We start from the raw sequence: 22,617 nt of genomic DNA, 5'->3' as shown, positions 1-22,617 counted from the left end.
GTATGTGATATACATTCCTATTTCTTTGCATTTCTGTTCATTTGTGATGAAAACTGGATGTTGTAGATTGTAATAGCTCCTATACCAGATTCTTCCACCCCCTTCCTCACCAGAGTTTGTTGTTGTTGCTGTTTTTTGTTTGTTTGTTATTCTGGTTTTATTTTCTTGTTGCTGTGTATTTGTTTAGTGATTTTACTTCCCTAATTCTGTATTCCTTGAGTTATTTGTTAGCTAGAAAATTTCTAAAAAATTTTTAAAGCCTGGTATACTGGGGTTCACACCTCGGCCAGTATATTTAGTGGTGAGCAAGTAATTGGTCAGAAAAAAACAGAAAGTGTTAGTCACTTAAATCATGCCTAACTCTTTGACCCCATGGACTGTAGCCCACCAGCCTCCTCTACCCATGGAATTCTGCAGGCAAGAATACTGGAGTGGGTAGCCATTCCCTTCTCCAGGGGATCTTCCCCAACCAGAGATTAAACTCAGGTCTTCTGCATTGCAGGCAAAGATTTCATTAAATGCTTTGTCTGGTTATTGTTGCCCAGGAAATTCCTGTGAGAAGGCACACCTTCAGGCTTCAGTTTGCAAGGTATATTTGCAGTTTACTTCTGCTTGCCCATTAACTCACGTTCAGTCAGAATTAAAGTGACTCGCCCCTTTTCCTGTTTCAGGTCTTTCCTGTCCTGGCAGATGTTTACATTCCTGGGGATATGACAGAGGTTTTCAAAGTTTCCTATGGTCATCTAGTTGTCCTGAAAAGTGAAAGTCAGTAGTGTCCAACTCTTTTAGGCCAGAATACTGAAGTGGGTAGCGTTTCCCTTCTCCAGGGGATCTTCCAAACCCAGGGATTGAACCTAGGTCTCCTGCAATGCAGGCAGATTCTTTACCAGCTAGAAGGCCCAAAATTACTAGAGTGGGTAGTCTTTCCCTTCATCGTGGGATCTTCTCAACACAGGAATCAAACCAGAGTCTCCTGCATTGCAGGCAGATTCTTTAGCAACTGAGCTATCTAACATTCTTTTTAAGTTGTAGATCAGGCTCTTATTTGCCCCAACTGAAACCATAGTCTTAAGCATCTGAGTTGTTGCCAAGCACTTTCCTATTGTTTCAGCAATGTCCTGGAGGTAGCTCCCTACCTCTCCCCACCCCCCCATACCTATGCCTGGCAGGGCTGAACTGAACTCTGAGTGAAATCAAACATTTACCTCACTAAGAATAGAGATTTCCCCAGGCTGTTGGACAAAATATTGATTTTGCTCTAGGGATGGTGCTTTTGTTGTTGTTGTTCAGTCACTAAGTCTTGTCCGACTCTTTGTGACCCCATGGACTGCAGCATGCCAGGTTTCTCTGTACTCCACTATCTCCTGGAGTTTGCTCAAACTCATGTCCATTGAATCAGTGATGCTATCTAACCATCTCATCCTCTGTTGCCCCCTTCTCCTTTTGCCTTCAGTCCTCCCAGCATCAAGGTCTTTCCCAGTGAGTCAGCTCTTTGGATCAGGTGGCCAAAGTATTGCAGCTTCAGCATCAGTCCTTCCAATGAATATTCAGGGTTGATTTCCTCTAGGACTGACTGGTTTGATCCCCTTGCAGTCCAATGGACTCTCGAGTCTTCTCGAGCACCACAGTTGCTTAGAAGAGAGCTCAAAAGAGTTCTTTCTCCATTGTTGCAGTGCTGGGTTTTGGCTACTGTGACACTGAGCTGAGGAGAAAGTGGGGATGTGAACTGCCACAGTTTCACAGACCTCAGTAGTTTGTCCTGGGTAAATGAGTTTTATTTTGTTCTTTGGATAATTCTCAGAGTTCTGAAATGGTTGGTTTTAGTTGTTTTGCCCATATTTTCATTGTCTTAAAAGTAAGTTTAGCTAGATCCTTACTCTGCAGTTTTAGAAGGCCTTCTCCTCCCTCTTCTATTTTCTGAAAAAGTTTGTGTTGAATTATCATTTCTTCTTTAAATGTCTCGAAAAATTTTCAGGTGAAACCATGTGGGCCCAGAAGACTTATTTTTTGGAGGTTTATAACTGCAAGTTCAAATTCTTGAATAGTAGTTATAGGATTATGCTAATTCTTGAATAGTAGTTATAGAATTATGCAGTAGTGATAAATTTCCTATTGGGTGAGTTTTGATAGTTTGTGGTTTTTGAGAACTTGATCCATTTCATCTATGTTGCTGAATATTTTTGTTTAGAGTTGTTCATTATTATCTTTGTAATGTCTTGGATATCTGTAGTGATATCACTCCTTTCATTCCTGATATTTGTAATTTGTCTTTTTTTTTTCTTTGTTAGTCTGGATAGAGGTTTATCAATTTTGTTAATCTTTTCAAAGATCTAGCTTTGCTTTTATTGATTTTCTCTGTTGTTTTCCAATTTTAAATTTCATTGATTTCTGCTCTTATCTTTATTATTTCCTTCCTTATACATGCCTTGTTTTTATTTTATTCTATTTCTGTTTTCTTAAAATGGAGGCTTAGATTTTTAATGTGAGACCTTTCTTTTTATAATACAAGCATTTCATGCTAAAAAATACAAGTATTTGATGCTATAAATTTTCCTTATAAGCACTACTTTGTTGCATCTACTAAGATTTTTTAAAATTAAGCTTTATTTTGGTGGGATAGTTTTAGATTTATGAAAAAATTTTTAAGATAGTACAGAAAGTTTCCATACACTTCACACCCAGTTTCCCCAATTATTAGCATCTTATACATTAGTATGGTACATTTATCACAAATAATGAATCAGTCTTAATATATGATTGTCAACTGAAGTCCATATTTTACTTTGATTTCCTTAGTTTTTACTTTATATCCTGTTTCCATCCCAGGATCTCATCTAGGACACCACATTATATTTAGCAGTCATGTATCCTAGGCTCCTTTTGGCTTAACAGTTTCTCAGACTTTCCTTGTTTTTAATGACCTGACAATTTTTGAGGAGTACTAGTCAGTTATTTTGAAGAATTTTATTCTTGAACACTTCTTTACTTTACCATTGTTGGGGAGGAAGAAATTTTTCTCTTTCCTTCTAAGTTCTTCTGACTGGTCTAAGAATTAAATTAACATGAAACAATAGGAAAAAATCAAACAAAAGTTTAATAACATGTATACTTTTATTAGGAGAGAGACCTAATTATAGGAGAGAGACCTAATTATAGGAGAAACCCAGGAAAACTCACCAAAATGACTGAAGCCCTCACCTTAAATAGCATCTTTATCTAACGACAAAAGAAATGTTGGGGGAACCTCAAAGGGGAGTAACGCATTTCCCATGAAGATGGAAAAACAAATATTTGCTGGGCCATGCAGAGAAAGTGAGACACAGAATGGACTCTGATCTTTAGCCCTGCCTAGATTTACCCCATGTGGCACAGTGGTAAAGAATCTGCCTGCAAATGTAGGAGATGCAAGAGACAAGGGTTCAATCCCTGAGTCAGAAAGATCCCCTGGAGTAGGAAAGAGCTACAGTCCATGGGTTTCCCTGGTGGCCCAGATGGTAAAGAATCTGCCTGTAATGCAGGAGAGCAGGATTTGATCCCTGGATCAGGAAGATCTCTTCCAGAAGGGAATGGCTACCCACTCTAGTATGCTTTTTTTTTTTTTTTTGACAGGTATGAAGTGGATTTATCTTGGGTTTTTGTTGTTTGTTTTAATTTATTTATTTTAATTGGAGGCTAATTACTTTACAATATTGTAGTGGTTTTGCCATACATTGACATGAATCGGCCATGGGTGTACATGTGTTCCCCATCATGAGCCCCCTTCCCACCTCCCTCCCCATCCCATCCCTCTGGGTCATCCCAGTGCACCAGTCCCGAGCACCCTGTCTAATGCATAGAACCTGGACTGGCGATCTGTTTCACATATAATAATATACATGTTTCAATGCTATTCTCTCAAATCATCCCACCCTCGCCTTCTCCCACAGAGTCCAAAAGACTGTTCTATACATCTGTGTCTCTTTTGCTGTCTTGCATATAGGGTTATCGTTAACCATCTTTCTAAATTCCATATATATGCATTAGTATACTGTATTGGTGTTTTTCTTTCTGGCTTACTTCACTCTGTAAAATAGGCTCCAGTTTCATCCACACTCCAGTATTCTTGCCTGGAGAATTCCATGGACAGAGGAGCTTGGCAGGCTGCAGTCCATGGAGTGGCAAAGAGTTATACATGACTGAGCAACACTTTCACAAAGACACCAGAAGACTCTCCAAGCTCATCTTGTATATTTCCTGCTCTTAGAAGCCATTGTTTCCACAAAGAACCATAAATCATTTTATTGGAAAACAGATTAGAAACCAAGATCTGGGTGCTTGGTGTACTCCTTGCTTCTGGGATGTCATTGCTTCTAGATTCTTTTAGCTGACAGATAAAGAATATGCATACTAACTCATATATATCCATGTCTATGAATATTTCTGTATGTAACCATCTGTATCTATATTAAATACACATTGATATTATTATCTCCAACTCTAATCCATTACCATATGGATTATATAGCTTTCTCTTGTTTATCTATAACCTCCCAGTCCAACAGTGAGAGGCTCTCACCATCCTCTTTCCCTTTATTTAATTGTTCAATTTCAGTATAACGTATAGTGGTTTCAAATTTGTTAAAGGTATTTCCCATCGGGTTACAAATTATCAACTAGAATGCAGTGCTTATGTATAGTTTCTTTTGCCTTTAATATTAATGGTGCCACTCATTTCCAAAGTTATGTAGGTCAGCACTTGTTCCTCTACTCCTTTATGTGAGATTCTGTCATACATTTGTAGGAGATCCAACCAGTCCATCCTAAAAGAAATCAGTCCTGAATATTCATTAGAAGGACTGATGCCAAAGCTGAAACTCCAATACTTTGGCCAACTGATGTGAAGAACTGACTCATTTGAAAAGACCTTGATGCTGGGAAAGATTGAAGGTGGGAGGAGAAGGGGACAACAGAGGATGAAATGGTTGGATGGCATCACCAACTCAATGGACATGAGTTTAAGTAAACTCTGGGAGTTGGTGATGGACAGGGAGGCCTGGCATGCTGCAGTCCATGGGGTCACAAAGATTCAGACACAACTGAGTGACTGAACTGAACTGAACTTAATATGATTAGGTTCTTTTGTTACATTCTGGGATTCCATCTTGGAATTCCTGACCTCCTAAATGATTTTTTTAAATTTTCATACATTTCATTCCTATATTTTGTTGGCTCTCTCTGCTGTAAAGTTCTATCAGTCAGTTCAGTTGCTCAGTCACGTCCAGCTCTTTGCAACCATCTCATCCTGTACATGTGTTCCTTCCAATGAATATTCAGGACTGATTTCCTTTGTGATTGACTGGTTTGATCTCCTTGCTGTAAAGTTCTATATTTTTTGACAAATGCATCCTATCCTGGGATCTTATGACCTCCTAAGTGATACTTCTCTTAAGACTTCCTCTTTCTTCCATGTTTATTTGGTTATGTTGTTTAATTTCCACATGTTTTGAGATTTTTCTTATTATCTCTGTTACTAATTTGTACTTCAGTTTCATTTTGATCAGAGAATATATTTTCAGTGGTTTTGATTACTTTCAATTTGTTCAGATTTGTTTTATGACCCAAGATATGGTTTATTTAGGTGAATGTTTCATGTGCACTTGAAAATAATGTAAACCCTGTTGTTGTTTAGTAGAGTTTTCTATAAATGTTGGTTAGATCTAGATGTTTGAATGGTATTGTTCAATTATTATGTATCCTTGCTCATTTACTATGCACTACTTCTATTGTTTTTTAAAATCTTTATTGAAATATAGTTGCTTTACAATGTTGTCTCAGTCTGCTATGCAGCACAGTCAATCAGCTCTGTGTATACATATATCCTCTCTTTTCTGGATTTCCTTACAATTTAGGTCACCAGAGGCCATTGAGTAGAGATACCTGTGCTATACAGTAGGTTCTCATTAGCTCTCTGTTTTATACATAGAGATGTATATATGCCAGTCACAATCTCCTCATTCATCCCACCTGCCCTCTCCCCAAACCACATTACTACTTCTATTGTTGACTGAGAGAAGAGTGTAGAAGACTCCAACTGTAATTGTAGATTTGTCTCTTTCTCTTTTCAGTTCTATCAGTTTTTGCCTCATGTATTTGAGGCTGCAGTTACAGACACAGCATTGTTTTATCTTCTTGGTTAATTCTTTTAGTATTATGTATCCTTCTTTATTCTTAGGTATTTTTGCTTGCTTTCATGTCTCCTTTGTCTGATATTAAATACCCATTCCATCTTTCTTTTGGTTAGTGTTTGCATGGTGTATCTTTTTCATCCTTTTAGTTTTAATCTGTCTATATTATTATATTTGAAGTGAGTTTCTTACAGATAACTTACGGTCACATGAAAAAGAATCCATTCTGGCAGTCTTTGTTTTTCATTTATTTTTAAGCCACTTATAGCGAATGTAATGATCAATATGTTTGGATTTTGGTCTGTCATATTTTAAATCTGTTTTCTGTTCATATTTTTCATTCCTTCTCCATTTCTACCTTCATTTGGTTTATTCGAATGTACTTTTAATATTCCATTTCAATTTATGTTTTTTCTTCATTTCTTTTTACATTTTAAGTGGTTGTTCTAGGGATTATAGCTTTGCAGTCTACCTAAAATCAATCTTTTACTACTTCAAGGGGAATGTAGAAACCTTACATTCATATAGGCTTCTTTATTCTTTATAATTATCTTATGTGATCCATCTACATATATGGAAAGCTGTATCACACTGCATTATAATTTTCATTTTCACTTGGGTTTCACTTGGGTTTCAGGGTATCTGATATACCATTTCTGTTTGTCTGCCTTCATTTCATACTATTTGATGTTTCCTACTCTTATAAATTCCCTTCCTTTAGTGTTCTTCCTGTGTGTGTATATGTGTGCGTGCACACACGTGCTCAGTAACGTCCAACTCTGAGACTCCATGGATTGTAGCCTGCCAGGCTCCTCTGTCCATGGAATTTTCCAGGTAAGAATACTGGAGTGGGTTGCCATTTCCTTCTTGAGGGAATCTTACCAACCCAGGGATTGAACCTGTATCCCTTGCATCTTCTACATTTGCAAGCAGATTCTTATCACTGCCCAACCTGGAAAGCCCTTCCTTTAGTGTTACTCTTTTAGAACATATCTACTGGTGACAAATTCTTTTAACTTTTTTTCATCTGAGAACGTCTTTTTTCACACTTTGATTCCTGAAGGATATTTTTGCTGTGTACAGAATTTGGGGTGGACACATATCTTTAAGTATTTTAAAAATATTATGCCACTTCTTTCTAGCGTCCATGATTTGTAATGAGAAATCCATAGAAATTCGAATCATTGTTTTCCTGTGTAAAATTCCTACATTGTTTTTCTCTGGTTGCCTTCAGAATTTTTCTTCTCTTTAATTTTCAATAATTTTTCTGAAAATTATTTCTGTTTCAGCAATTCTTATGTATGTTGGCATAAGGTTCTTTGTGTTTATTTCTGTTAGGAGTTCACTGAGCTTCTTGAATATGTGGATTTACATCATTTGCCAAATTTAGCAATTTATCAGCAAATATTTCTTCAGATACTTTTTTCTCATCATGCTCTTTTTTTCTCTCCTTCTAAGACTCTGATGACAAAAATTTTAGACTTTTTAATCTTGTCCTGTAGGTCCCTTAGTTTCTGTGCATGTTTGAGTTTCAGTATTATTTCTCTGTTGTTTAAATTGAATTTTTTGTAGAGTAAGTGGAATGAGTGAATTAGGTGAGGGAAATTAAGAAGTATAAACTTTCAGTTACAATTAAATGAGTCATGGGGATGAAATATATTGTATGAAAAATATAGTCAATAAAAATGCACTATCTTTCTGTGGTGACAAAGATGGGCAAAAGGTACAAATTTCCAGTTATAAGATAAATAAGTAGTAGGGATGTAATGTATAACATGATTAACACAATTAACACTGCTATATGTTTTATGAAAGTTGTTAAGAGGGTAAATCTGTGTTCTTACCACAAGAAAAAGAATCTTTTTCTTTTACTTTGTTATGTATATGAGATGGTGGATGTTCACTAAAGTTAATGTGGTAATCATTTCATAATGTATTCTAGTCTAAATCATTATGCTGTATACCTTAAACTTATGCAGTGCTATCTAAATAAAACTGGGAAAAATTGAATTTTCTTTTATCATCTCCCTTCTGTTACTGAGTTCATCCAAGGAGATTTTTTGGTGAGTGTTTTTGTTGTTACTGTTTTTGTATATTTTTTGGTTCTAAAATTTCATGTATGTTCTTCTATTTCTTTGTTAAGATTTCCAGTTTTCTCATTGGGTTCAGTAGTTTTGTGATTACCTATTTGAGCATTTTTATAATAGCTGCTTTAGAGTATTTATCAGACAATTCCAACACCATAGCCTTGACTAGATGGACCTTTGTTGGAAAAGTAATGTCTTTGCTTTTTAATATGCTGTCTAGGCTTTGGTTTTTCCAGTGGTCACGTATGGATGTGAGAGTTGGACTATAAAGAAAGCTGAGTGCTGAAGAATTGATGCTTTTGAACTGTGGTGTTGGAGAAGACTCTTGAGAGTCCCTTGGACTGCAAGGAGATCCAGCCAGTCTACCCTAAAGGAGATCAGTCCTGGGTGTTCATTGGAAGGACTGATGTTGAAGCTGAAACTCCAATACTTTGGCCACCTGATGCAAAGAGCTGACTCATTTGAGAAGACCCTGATGCTGGGAAAGGTTGAGGACAGGAAGAAGGGTACGACAGAGGATAAGCATCATTGACTCAATGGACATGGGTGTGGGTGGACTCCAGGAGTTGGTGATGGACAGGGAGGCCTGGTGTACTGCGGTTCATGGGGTCACAAAGAGTCGGACATGACTGAGCAACTGAACTGAACTGAACTGACTAGGTTGGTCATAACTTTCCTTTGAAAGAGTAAGCGTCTTTTAATTTCATGGCTACAGTCACCATCTGCAGTGATTTTGGAGTCCCCCAAAATAAAGTCTGACACTGTTTCTACTGTTTCCCTATTTGCCATGAAATGATGGGACAAGATGCCATGATCTTAGTTTTCTTAATGTTGAGCTTTAAGCCAACTTTTTCACTCTCCTCTTTAATTCTCATCAACAGGATTTTTAGTTGTTCTTCATTTTCTGCCATAAGGGTGGTGTCATCTGCATATCTGAGGTTATTGATATTTCTCCCGGCAATCTTGATTCCACCTTGTGCTTCATCCAGTCCAGCATTTCTCATGATGTACTCTGCATATAAGTTATATAAGCACGGTGACAATGTAAAGCCTTGATGTACTACTTTTCCTGTTTGGAACCAGTCTGTTGTTCCATATCCAGTTCTAACTGTTGCTTCCTGACCTGCATATAGGTTTCTCAAGAGGCAGGTCAGGTGGTCTGGTATTCCCATCTCTTTCAGAATTTTCCACAGTTTCTTGTGATCCACACAGTCAAAGGCTTTGGCATAGTCAATAAAGCAGAAATAGATATTTTTGAGGAACTCTGTTGCTTTTTCCATGATCCAACGGATGTTGGCAATTTGCTCTCTGGTTCCTCTGCCTTTTCTAAAACCAGCTTGAACATCAGGAAGTTCATGGTTCATGTATTGTTGAAACTGAGCTTAGAGAATTTTAAGCATTACATTGCTAGCATGTGAGATGACTGCAATTGTGCGGTAGTTTGAGCATTCTTTGGCATTGCCTTTCTTTGGGATTGGAATGAAAACTGACCTTTTCCAGTCCTGTGGCCACTGCTGAGTTTTCCAAATTTGCTGGAATATTGAGTGCAGCACTTTCACGGCATCATCTTTCAGGATTTGAAATAGCTCAACTGGAATTTCATCACCTTCACTAGCTTTGTTCGTAATGATGCTTCCTAAGGCCCACTTGACTTCACATTCCAGGATATCTGGCTCTAGCTGAGTGATCACACCATCGTGATTGTCTGGATCATCAAAATCTGTTTTGTATATTTCTTCTGTGTATTCTTGCCTCCTCTTGTTAATATCTTCTGCATCTGTTAGGTCCATACCATTTCTGTCCTTTGAACCCATCTTTGCATGAATGTTCCCTTGGTATCTCTAATGTTCTTGAAGAGATCTCTAGTCTTTCCCATTCTATTGTTTTCCTCTATTTTTTTGCACTGATCACTGAGGAAGGCTTTCTTATCTCTCCTTGCTATTCTTTGGAACTCTGCATTCAGATAGGTATATCTTTCCTTTCTCCTTCGCTTTTCACTTGTCTTCTTTTCACAGCTATTTGTAAGGCCTCCTCAGACAGCCATTATGCTTTTTGCATTTCTTTTTCTTGGGGATGGTCTTGCTCCCTGTCTCCTCTACAATGTCATGAACCTCCATCCATAGTTCATCATGCACTCTGTCTATCAGATCTAGTCCCTTAAATCTATTTCTCACTTACACTGTATATTCATAAGGGATTTGATTTAGGTCATACCTGAATGGTCTAGTGGTTTTCCCCACTTTCTTCAATTTAAGTCTGAATTTGGCAATAAGGAATTCATGATCTGAGCCACAGTCAGCTCCCTTTCTTCTTTTTGCTGACTGTATAGTTTCTCCATCTTTGGCTGCAAAGAATATAATCAATCTGATTTCAGTGTTGGCCATCTATTGATGTCCATGTGTAGAGTCTTCTCTTGTGTTGTTGGAAGAGGGTGTTTGCTATGACCAGTGCGTTCTCTTGGAAAAACTCTATTAGCCTTTGCCCTGCTTCATTCTGTATTCCAAGGCCAAATTTGCCTGTTACTCCAGGTGTTTCTTTTTTTTCTTAGAATGTGTAAATTTTTAAACTTTTTTTTAATATAAATGTATTTATTTTAATTGGAGGCTAATAACTTTACAATATTGTATTGGTTTTGCCATACATCAACATGAATCCGCCACAGGTATACACGTGTTCCCCGTCCTGAACCCACCTCCCTCCTCCCTCCCCGTACCATCCCTCTGGGTTGTCTCAGTGCACCAGCTCTAAGCATCCAGTATCATGCATTGAACCTGGACTGACTATTCATTTCATATATGATATTATACATGTTTCAATGCCATTCTCCCAAATCATCCCACCCTCACCCTCTCCCACAGAGTCCAAAAGACTGTTCTATACATCTGTGTCTCTTTTGCTGTCTCACATACAGATCGTTACCATCTTTCTAATTCCATATATATGCGTTAGTATACCATATTGGTGTTTTTCTTTCCGGCTTCCTTCACTCTGTACAATAAGCTCCAGTTTCATCTACCTCATTAGCACTGATTCAAATGTATTCTTTTTAATGGCTGAGTAATACTCCATTGTGTATATGTACCACAGCTTTTTTATCCATTCATCTGCTGATGGATATCTAGGTTGCTTCCATGTCCTGGCTATTATAAACAGTGCTGCGATGAACATTGGGGTACACGTGTCTCTTTCAATTCTGGTTTCCTCAGTGTGTATGCCCAGCAGTGGGATTGCTGGGTCATAAGGCAGTTCTATTTCCAGTTTTTTAAGGAATCGCCACACTGTTCTCCATAGTGGCTGTACTAGTTTGCATTCCCACCAACAGTGGAAGAGGGTTCCCTTTTCTCCACACCCTCTCCAGTATTTATTGCTTGTAGACTTTTGGATCGCAGCCATTCTGATGAGCGAAATGGTACCTCATTGTGGTTTTGATTTGCATTTCTCTGATAATGAGTGATAGTGAGCATCTTTTCATGTGTTTGTTAGCCATCTGTATGTCTTCTTTGGAGAAATGTCTGTTTAGTTCTTTGGCCCATTTTTTGATTGGGTCATTTATTTTTTTGGAATTGAGATGCAGGAGTTGCTTGTATATTTTTGAGATTAATTCTTTGTCAGTTGCTTCATTTGCTATTATTTTCTCCCATTCTGAAGGCTGTCTTTTCACCTTGCTTATAGTTCCTTTGTTGTGCTGCTGCTGCTGCTGCTAAGTCACTTCAGTCGTGTCTGACTCTGTGTGACCCCATAGACGGCAGCCTACCAGGATCCTCTGTCCCTGGGATTTTCCAGGCAAGAACACTGGAGTGGGTTGCCATTTCCTTCTCCATTGCATGAAAGTGAAAAGTGAAAAGTGAAAGTGAAGTCGCTCAGTCATGTCCGACCCTCAGCGACCCCATGGACTGCAGCCTTCCCGGCTCCTCTGTCCATGGGATTTCCCAGGCAAGAGTACTGGAGTGGGGTGCCATTGCCTTCTCTGCCTTTGTTGTGCAGAAGCTGTTAATTTTAATTAGGTCCCATTTGTTTATTTTTGCTTTTATTTCCGATATTCTGGGAGGTGGGTCATAGAGGATCCTGCTGTGATTTATGTCGGAGAGTGTTTGCCTATGTTCTCCTCTAGGAGTTTTATAGTTTCTGGTCTTACATTTAGAGCTTTAATCCATTTTGAATTTATTTTTGTGTATGGTGTTAGAAAGTGTTCTAGTTGCAAATGACATGATCCTCTACATAGAAAACCCTATAAGACTCCACCAGAAAATTACTAGAGCTAATCAATGATATAGTAAAGTTGCAGGATATAAAATCAACACACAGAAATCCCTTGCATTCCTATACACTAATAAAGGAAACAATTCCATTCACCATTGCAATGAAAAGAATAAAATACTTAGGAATATATCTACCTAAAGAAACAAAAGACCTATATATAGAAAACTATAAAACACTGATGAAAGAAATCAAAGAGGACACTAATAGTTGGAGAAATATACCATGTTCATGGATCAGAAGAATCAATATAGTGAAAATGAGTATACTACCCAAAGCAATCTACAGATTCAGTGCAATCCCTATCAAGCTACTAGCATATTTTTCACAGAGCTAGAACAAATAATTTCACAATTTGTATGGAAATACAAAAAAACTCAAATAGCCAAAGCAATCTTGAGAAAGAAGAATGGAACTGGAGGAATCAACCTGCTTGACTTCAGGCTCTACTACAAAGCCACAGTCATCAAGACAGTATGGTACTGGCACAAAGACAGAAATATAGATCAATGGAACAAAATAGAAAGCCCAAAGATAAATCCACGCACCTATGGACCACTTATCTTTGACAAAGGAGGCAAGAATATACAATGGATTAAAGACAATCTCTTTAACAAGTGGTGCTGGGAAAACTGGTCAACCACTTGTAAAAGAATGAAGTGCATTTCTTTTAATGTGCATTGGTGGGGTAATTTCTGGTTTGTGAACTTTAATATGATATGAATAACTTTTAAATGAAATCAATCAATAAATGTTCCTTCCATGTGTAAAACATACTTAGGCACTGAACAACATTCAGTAAGGTATACAGAAGTAGAAATACAGTGTTGTACATGTGAAACATATAATGTTGTAGATCAATGTTTCCTCAATAAAAATAAATAAATACATCCTCCTCCACTTGTTGGCAATTGTGCCATTAGTGTAGCAGCCATCACTGACCACCAGTTGAGTGCTCAAGTTCACTTGTTCCACCAGATTTGTACACAAGAAAAATCCTGACACTGGATTTTCCATTAGTACAGAAATGTTCGTAAATGAATGACATCCAAACTTAGCTCTTTGTAAGACTTTTTTTAATAGAAACTAAAGGGGAATGAGCACATTAATACTCCTCCACATTAGCTGTGTGGGCAGAAATGCTGGCACTTGATAATATGTATAGAAGATTATGATACATGTAAAGAATATATATGTATAGACTATTATGATATGAATAGAATGATAACATGTATGTGTTTCTGGGTATTGTTTCCTTTTCATTCCTACCTGCTGACATTTTTCCAGGGTAAGAACACAATCTATAAAAGGCTTCAGCTCCAAAGTCTTCCCCAATATTGTTGTGCTATTTGTTTGCCCATTTGAGTGGGCAGAGAATCAGATGAATGTGTGGAGGGAAAACAGGAAAAAATGATACTTTTATTGTAGGCTGACTTGTATTTTCTTGGGTTTTAAAACTTAGAAAAGTAGTAATTCCAACAAGATTGGTACATCGTTTTAGTCCAGCATTGTTGCCCAAAATTAGTAAAAATTAATTTTGTGAAACTGTTTTGTATATGAGAATATGTTCCACTTATTTCATTAAACTCTTTTTAAGCAATTTTCACTAATATGTTTTCATTTAATTTTTTATTAACAAAAGTCCATACTTTAATTCCTTAGTTTTTACATAAATTATTTTTCTGTTCTAGGATCCCATCCAGGATACCACCTGATATTTACTTGTCATGTCTCTAAGCTCCTCTTGGTCTGTCCTCAGACTCCATTGCTTTTTTGTTTGTCCATTTGTAAATTTTACTGAAGTGTAGTTGATTTGATTTACCATGTTGTGTTAATTTCTTTTCTACAGCAAAGTGACTCAGCTATATATACATACATACATACATACATACATACATACATACATATAGAGAGAGTTTTTCATATTCTTTTCCATTAAGGTTTGTCACCAGATATTGAATATAGTTCCCTGTGTCCATTTAATTTTTAATATCCTTGAATCTAAGCCTTCAATAGCTCAGGAGTCATAGAGAATGACAGACTATATATAAGCAATCATTGAGATTATTATGTTCCTCCTTATTAAGGAATTTTCTTATCCTTTTCCCATGGGAAAAGGTATGGGGTTGGCATGGTATAATGGAAAGCACATTGACAAAACAGTCAGGATACTTGGTTCTAACCTCAGCATATAACCTCAGCTGTTTACCCTCTGGATTCTAGTTTTCCCATCCCCAAAATAGAATGATAACTTGATGAACCTATATCATGGCCCTGTTACGAGTTTCAAAGAAGATAAAAGTACTTTGAATGTGTTAATATCGAGGTTCTTGCCTTATCTTTTACATTTTAAATAGTTTTTCACAATTAAAAAATGTAACATAACATTTGTACAAGATTCTGTCACTTATGTATTTAATTAAATCCCTGGAAGTGTTACTGTGCTTAAATTTCACAACTGCATTTCCTAAAATTCATTTTAGACCCACTCTATAAGTTTTGACTTGTAAATCAGTCAGAGGAACTTTATGAATCTTTTCTATGAGAATGATTTAGTTAGCTTGTGTAAGAGTACTAAATTAAAGACTTACTATGATGTTCAGATTTGGAGACTTTTCATTGATGGAGACATCTATATTTGATTTCTTTCATCTATTTGTACATCTTGTGCTCTAGAACTTATGAGACTAACAAACCATCTGCCTCCTGGTTTCTGCTATTCTAGATATAAACAGAAATATTGGTTTAAAAAAAATAATTGAGATTCTGCTTTTCTGAAAAATTTGAAAGTCAGTATGGTATGTTAAAAAGAGAGTTCTCATTTAGACTTTAGCGTTCCAGGCCTGACTCTGCTGGTAACTAATTGCAAGCTCTCAAGCATGTCAATTTATTTTTTCTAGGCCACATTTCCCCATTATAAAACAAATGGTGGTTTGGATTAGAATTCTAAGATTCTTTCTACTTTTTAACATTCTGATTGTTTTTTAACTCTTCTAAGTATCTATCTGAGGAAACTGATGAAAAGATTATAGAGTTGATACTGATGTTTTTGAGATACTGTTTATTATATTTGACTTATACCTAAGGTGACCATATAATTTGCCATCCAAACAAGAGGAAACTTTTGAGAATGAAGGGCATACTGTTAGTAATAACACCAGGACAACAGCTTTAAACCAGAACTGTCCCAGATAAACTAGAATACCTGGTTACCCTATCTATACCCAATAGGTAGTTCTGCATTATTGGCCATAAAAGAGTATTTGTTTATGTCTTAATTCATCTTCATGGTTTCTCTGTTTTTCTTCTTACAGATCCACTGTGTGTGGAAAGTAGTGCAGCATCATTCCAGCAATCTTCAGTTAGTAAAAAAGGAATGTTCACAGATGACTTACACAAATTGGTGGATGACTGGACAAAGGAAACAGTAGGAAATTCACTTATTAAGCCAAGTTTAAATCAACTTAAACAGAGTCAACAGAAACTAGAAACAGACAACTGGAACAAAGCATATGAAGTAAGTAGTTTATACCTGACTCTCTTTATTTATGAGAACTAAAACCATAAAAATTGATTAACATAGAACTATGGTTATAATTACCATGAGAGAGTGGTGTGACTTGACAGTGTAGAGGCACTTATCCTTGTCTAGATTCATTATGTCTTCAAGCAAATTATCTTTTAGGGCAGAGGCCTGCAAACTGTTTCTGGGAAGGAGCCAGTTAGTAAATATTTTCAAGCCATGGGGTTGTAGCTACTCAATGCTGCAAAAACAGCCATAGACAGTATATAAACAAGTAGGCATGGCTTTGTTCCATTAAAACTTGATTTGCAAAAAGAGTTGGCAGGCTGTAGGTTGCTGACCCTTGTTTTAGACTATTATACCTGGAAGAAAAAAAATATCAAGTATCAGAAAGCATCTGGAGTAAGGGTTAATTCAGTTTTGTGGTACAAGAAGTTTGGATTTTAAGGAAAAGCTATCTTATGTTAGTGGTAGATCAGTGTTCTCAAAGCCAATAAATTATTTTATGTATTCAATATGAAAAATAATTTTAAAGATCTTTAATTATTATAACAAATTTCTTAAGTTTATGGATGAGATGTCTGGTTAATTGCATCTGGTCTTAGGTGTACATGGCAATCGAAGTGTAGAAAGATGTCCAAAATGCATTCTGGAGTAGAAAGAAGATAGGTTTACAGAATAGTATATATAGTATTTAGGTAAAATTATATATATTAGATACATGTATATATGCATATGGACTTCCCAGGTGGCACTAGTGGTAAAGAACCCACCTGCCAATACAGGAGACATAAGAGATGTCGGTTCAATCCCTGGGTTGGGAAGAGCCCCTGGAGGAGGGCATGACAACCCACTCCAGTGTTCTTGCCTGGAGAACCCCATGGACAGGCATGCCTGGTGGGCTGAGGTCCATAACATCACAAAGAGTCAGACACAACTGAAGCGACTTAGCCTAGCCTAGCCTATGCTCCTGCTGCTAAGTTGCATCAGTCGTGTTCAACTCTGTGCGACCCCATAGACGGCAGCCCACCAGGCTCCACCATCCCTGGGATTCTCCAGGCAAGAACACTGGAGTGGGTTGCCATTTCTTTTTTCAATGCATGAAAGTGAAAAGTGAAAGTGAAGTCGCTCAGTCATGTCCGACTCTTTGCGATCCCATGGACTGTAGCCTACCAGGCTCCTCTGTCCATGGGATTTCCCAGGCAAGAGTACTGGAGTGGGGTGCCATTGCCTTCTCCGAGCCTAGCCTATATATGCATATAAATAGGAAAAGCCCTTAAAATATCCTGGATGGTGGAATTTGGATCTAATTTTACTTTGTTGTTTTCTGTGTGTGAATTTTTAAAGTATCATTTTTTTTTCAAAATGAGTAAATCTATTAAAATGTGAATCAGGGCTTAGAATCTGAACCCATATCATTGAAAGAGATGTCTGTGTCTGTTATGTTTGTGTAGACATATGTGTGTGTATATATAGTCACTGCATGTAGTTTGGTAAACAGTCTGAAAATACAGTTAGAGTTAACATTCAATAAAAATTTTCAAAAGCCTAGATTTTCCAAACTAGTAAACAATGTATCTGCTTGAGGGCTCTCTGTATTTATATTATTCCTGGCACGGATTTATACACAGATAGTATCACCATTGTAAAAGTTGGAAGGCATTAGAGGCAGATTTCAAGGCATAAATGTGTTTGTGCTGCCAGTGAAAGATGCTCTGAGCATTATGTGAATGGAAGCCTTTGTTGCTGAGTTGAAGAGTGGTTTATTGCAGTTATAATGAGGGATACTTGGAGGAAGAGTGCATAGGAAATGGAATATGAATAAAAGTGGTAAACGTTCTTAATACAGACTTGGTTCCAGGTCAGGTCAGTCATTTACTAGTTATGTGACTTTAGACAAGTCATTTGTGCCTCAGTTTCCATGCCTTTAAAACAGGGATAATACTTTCTGGTCTGCAGGATTGTTGTGAGGATTAACATCTATAAAGTGCCTAGCACATAGGAGTATCCTGTATGTGGTAACTATTTTTATATTTTTAAGTTCAGTTGATTATATCTTTATGTGGAGAGCCTGTCTCACTATCTAATGATCTTGCATGTTACTGTTGTGTAGTCTTAGAAAACTGTCACAGTTATGTGTCAGCTCCTTTACTATGTGCCAAGCCCTCTGCTAGGCACTGGGTTTGATTAGTAAGAACAAGTGTATGTTCCCTATTTTCATGGGACTTATATGCTGGTGGGAAAGTTAGATATGAACAGACTTGTATAAAAAATATAAAATTGCAGCTGTAATAAGGACTACAAATGAGAGATAAAAGATATCATACAGTAAGGGAAATTTGACCTAGTAAAGGGAAGTCAATGAAAGCTTTCCTGAGAAAGTGATGATTAAGCAGAGATCTGAAGGCTAAGTATTAACTAGGTGAAAACGGGAGGGAATATGATTCTAAGCAGGACGACCAGCATATGCAAAGCCCTGTATGGGGAAACAGAGACTGAAAGGACTGAAAGCAGGCCCATTTGGCTGAAGTGAAGAGAGCAGAGAGGAGTTGGTGCAGTGAATATAAGGAGGTCTTAAAAGTGGTGATGATAAGGATCTTTGTCTTTATTTTAAGAAAGATAGATAGCCATTGAAGCCCTAGGGTTGACATGATCAGATTTGCTTTTTTAAAAGATCACTCTGACTTGAAGCAAGAAGAAAGATTATTGAAGATAAGCTTGGTAGACCAATCAAGAATTAGTCACAGTAGGCCTGATAAAGAGAAGTTGAACTTTTAAACTATTTTAAGAAAAGAGAGAGAGAGAAGCTGACATAAAGAAAAATGAAGATTCCAAAAAATGTTTAAGAGATAAAATGGACCAGATGGAGGTGTCAAGGCTAGGTTTCTGGCTGGTATAACTGGCTATCATTCCAGTGTACCAATCATCAAAAAGGGGAACATGAGCAGGCAGCGTGTTTTTGTAGTAGAAAAATCATACATTTGATTTTGGTTATTTGAATCTGAGATGCCTTTTAAATATCCAAGAGAAAATTAAGTATAACAAGTCATCTCCAGTTGTCTTTGTTAAAAATAAAAATCACATTGGTATTGTTTGTAAAATAATAATGTGTGCTATAGAAGTTAATCAATGCAGAAAAGTACAAAAGTATAAAATACCACCTTCAAATCCCACCACCCAGAAATGATTGTCACTAACTTTAGATAAACATCATTTCAGATATCTTTGTATATCTATATATGGATACATAGAAATATACATAGAAACGTGATCATACTATATGTGTTATTTTAAAACCAGAACTATTTAATTTTACTTTAACAACAAAAATACTGATATGAAAATTGGATTGCTGGACTTTAAATAAAAGTTCTTTTTTCCCCTCAAGAGATCTTGTCATTTATTCTTGAGTCAAGCAAGAAAACCTTTATCCTAACTTAAACTTGAAACTTTAGTTGAAAGGGTTTTAACTTGACCATCCATTTAAAAGAACTAAGAATTTGGGATTGATACCAAGCTCTCCCTTAAGGAAGAATTATTTACTTTCATTTAGACATATTATTCCCATGTGCATATGATTTCAGTAATCTCTTTGTGTGTGCTTAGTTGATTTTAGTAATTTCTTTACATACACATAATCACAATATGATAAGAATCAAGCAGGAATATATTTTCTGAGAACTGTCAAAAACATAATTGTCTTGAGTTTAAATTTCCCAAAATATAACAGAAATATCAGACTTCAAATAGTGAGTAGTAGAAGGAGGTAGGGAGGTGACATTTACTGAGCACCTACTATATGCCAGGAAGTTTCCCCTATGCCACACTAAATTATGATCCTATGTCTTCAGAAAATTATGTAGTAAGATGAACTATTATTGTCTGTGGCCCTGAATGAAAGAATGCCTGGGACTGGCAGAAGGAAGTAAAAATAGAAGAGTAGTGCTAGCATGAGAAAAGGAACTGTGGACAGAAATTTACCAGAGGCCTTGGAGTTATCTGGAACTGTGTTCAAATCTTTACCTTACTATTAATTTGCTAAGTGGTGATGGGCATTATTAATTTTGAGCTTCTGTTTCCTCATCTAAAAATGCTTGTCTTGCAGGGCAGTTATGAAGATGAAATGAAATAAGGTATATAACTATGAGCACACAGAAAGTTACTCCCCAAATGGTAGACACTCAGAATAATAATGAGAGAGTAGTAGTGAGATAAAAAAGAATAGGAAGGAATATAGAGTAAAAGCATCTATCAAATAAACTGATCTTTTGTTTTTGTTTTTATTTTTGTTTTTGTTAGAATACTCCATCTACTATGGGCTACACACCAACATGGATTTCTTCTCTGTCCCAAATCCGTGGAGCTGTCCCAACCTCCTTGCCACAAGGACTGTCACTCCCTTCATTTCCTGGGCCATTATCATCATATGGAATACCCCATGTTTGTCAGTATAATGCTGTGGTGGGGCCAGGGTATCCAGTACAGTGGGTAGGAATTTCAGGAACACCACAACAGTCTCTAGTAATTCCTAACCAACCTGGGGGACCGTTCCAACCAGGGATGAATTTGCAGGCGTTTCCAGCTTCATCAGTGCAGAATCCGTCCACGATCCCTCCTGGTCCCAGGTAAATCAGAGTAGATAATGAAGAAAAGGGAGTTTTTTTCATAATTATTTTCAGGATACCTAAGGTATTAAACTTTCTTCTTGAGTTCGGCCATATTTTCCCTCATTTTGAGTTTACTTTCCACTCTTATTTTTTGTTCCAATGTAGTATTTGATATAGCTCATCACCTGTAGAACTGTGCAGTTTGTACATAGAACACTGCACATAGAAATGTTTTTTCACTTCAAATCCTATCCTCTTTGATACTTGATTTTTTAAAAAATACCATTTCGAATGCTTTAATACACTCAGCTTGAGCATTATCATTTCCAGGACACTTTCCACACGTTGCTGAGAAGCCCCCATTTTTTTTTTAATTGCAGTTCTCTGCAGCTAGATGATACTTTTCTTTAAAAGGTATAAGAACTATTTAAATTTATATTCCCCAAACATAGACAAAGTGACACTCTCCAGCAGGGTCTTATGAGATTCTTTATGTTGTTTATCTTAGGTTTACCTTTCACAGAAGGCAGGGTAACTTGCTGCAATAAAATTAGAATAACTTTGTCAACCAACATAGAACATGAGCTCTTTTTAATGTGATTTTCTTCCCGTCGTCACAGCAGTAGGAGTGAAGCCTTGTTTTAGGTGAGGCGGAGAAGAAGGAAAAAACAGAACTGTAACAGTTCCTTGCTTCTGCAGATGATGTAGCTGCTTTAGGATTTCCATAGTAATTCAAAGCAGCTATCTCTTTGTTTCTCATGTGCACACTACATTGTATTTGAGCATGAGAGGCATTGGTTTGGCTTGCATTCTTTTGCAAGGGATATACTGCAGCTGATATGAATCCCATTTGGGGGGAATCTTTGTATTCCTAACAAAGACAAGTTACACCTCTATTAATCCATTCGTCTGAAGAGAAATTTACTTGATACAGTAGGTTTTGAGACTTACACATGAAACACTGGCTTTACAAGGTTTAAGAGATGAACAGTATGAAAAGGCAAAATGATAAGATACTGAAAGAGGAACTCCCCAGGTCAGTAGGTGCTCAGTATGCTACTGAAGATCAGTGGAGAAATAAATCCAGAAAGAATGAAGGGATGGAGCCAAAGCAAAAACAATACCCAGTTGCGGATGTGACTGGTGATAGAAGCAAGGTCTGATGCTGTAAAGAGCAATATTGCATAGGAACCTGGAATGTTAGGTTCATGAATCAAGGCAAATTGGAAGTGTTCAAACAACACATGGCAAGAGTGAATGTCAACATTCTAGGAATCAGCAAACTAAAATGGACTGGAATGGGTGAATTTAACTCAGATGACCATTATATCTACTACTGTGGGCAGCAATCCCTCAGAAGAAATGGAGTAGCCATCATGGTCAACAAAAGAGTCCGAAATGCAGTACTTGGATGCAATCTCAAAAACGACAGAATGATCTCTGTTCATCTCCAAGGCAAACCATTCAATATCACAGTTATCCAAGTCTATGCCCCAACCAGTAATGCTGAAGAAGCTGAAGTTGAATGGTTCTATGAAGACCTACAAGACCTTTTGGAACTAACACCCAAAAAAGATGTCCTTTTCATTATAGGGGACTGGAATACAAAAGTAGGAAGTAAAGAAACACCTGGAGTAACAGGCAAATTTGGCCTTGGAATGCGGAATGAAGCAGGGCAAAGGCTTATAGAGTTTTGCCAAGAGAATGCACTGGTTATAGCAAACACCCTCTTCCAACAACACAAGAGGAGAATCTACACATGGACATCACCAGATGGTCAACACCGAAATCAGATTGATTATTCTTTGCAGCCAAAGATAGAGAAGCTCTATACTGTCAGCAAAAACAAGACCAGGAGCTGACTGTGGCTCAGATCATGAACTCCTTATTGCCAAATTCAGACTTAGATTGAAGAAAGTGGGGAAAACCACTAGACCATTCAGGTATGACCTAAATCAAATCCCTTATGATTACACAGT

At 37.1% G+C, this 22,617-nt stretch overlaps 1 protein-coding gene across 1 annotated transcript in view; it reads left to right on the top strand.

The window, feature by feature from the left end:
- WNK3 (WNK lysine deficient protein kinase 3) overlaps positions 1 to 21,666 on the top strand; it is a 182,902-nt gene extending 161,236 nt beyond the window's left edge. Inside the window, exons 22-23 of the mRNA XM_040266051.1 lie at positions 15,823 to 16,025; positions 20,331 to 21,666. Coding sequence (XP_040121985.1) covers positions 15,823 to 16,025; positions 20,331 to 20,660 — 533 coding nt within the window. The 3' untranslated portion in view covers positions 20,661 to 21,666. The remainder of the gene's footprint in view (positions 1 to 15,822; positions 16,026 to 20,330) is intronic.
- The last annotated feature ends 951 nt before the right edge of the window (positions 21,667 to 22,617 follow it).

Source organism: Oryx dammah, unplaced genomic scaffold (genome assembly GCF_014754425.2).
Source record: "Oryx dammah isolate SB20612 unplaced genomic scaffold, SCBI_Odam_1.1 HiC_scaffold_23, whole genome shotgun sequence".
In the NCBI taxonomy this organism is placed as follows: Eukaryota; Metazoa; Chordata; class Mammalia; order Artiodactyla; family Bovidae; genus Oryx; species Oryx dammah.
The sequence above is the reverse complement of the archived record's forward strand: the minus strand, read 5'-3'. Positions and strand labels throughout refer to the sequence as shown.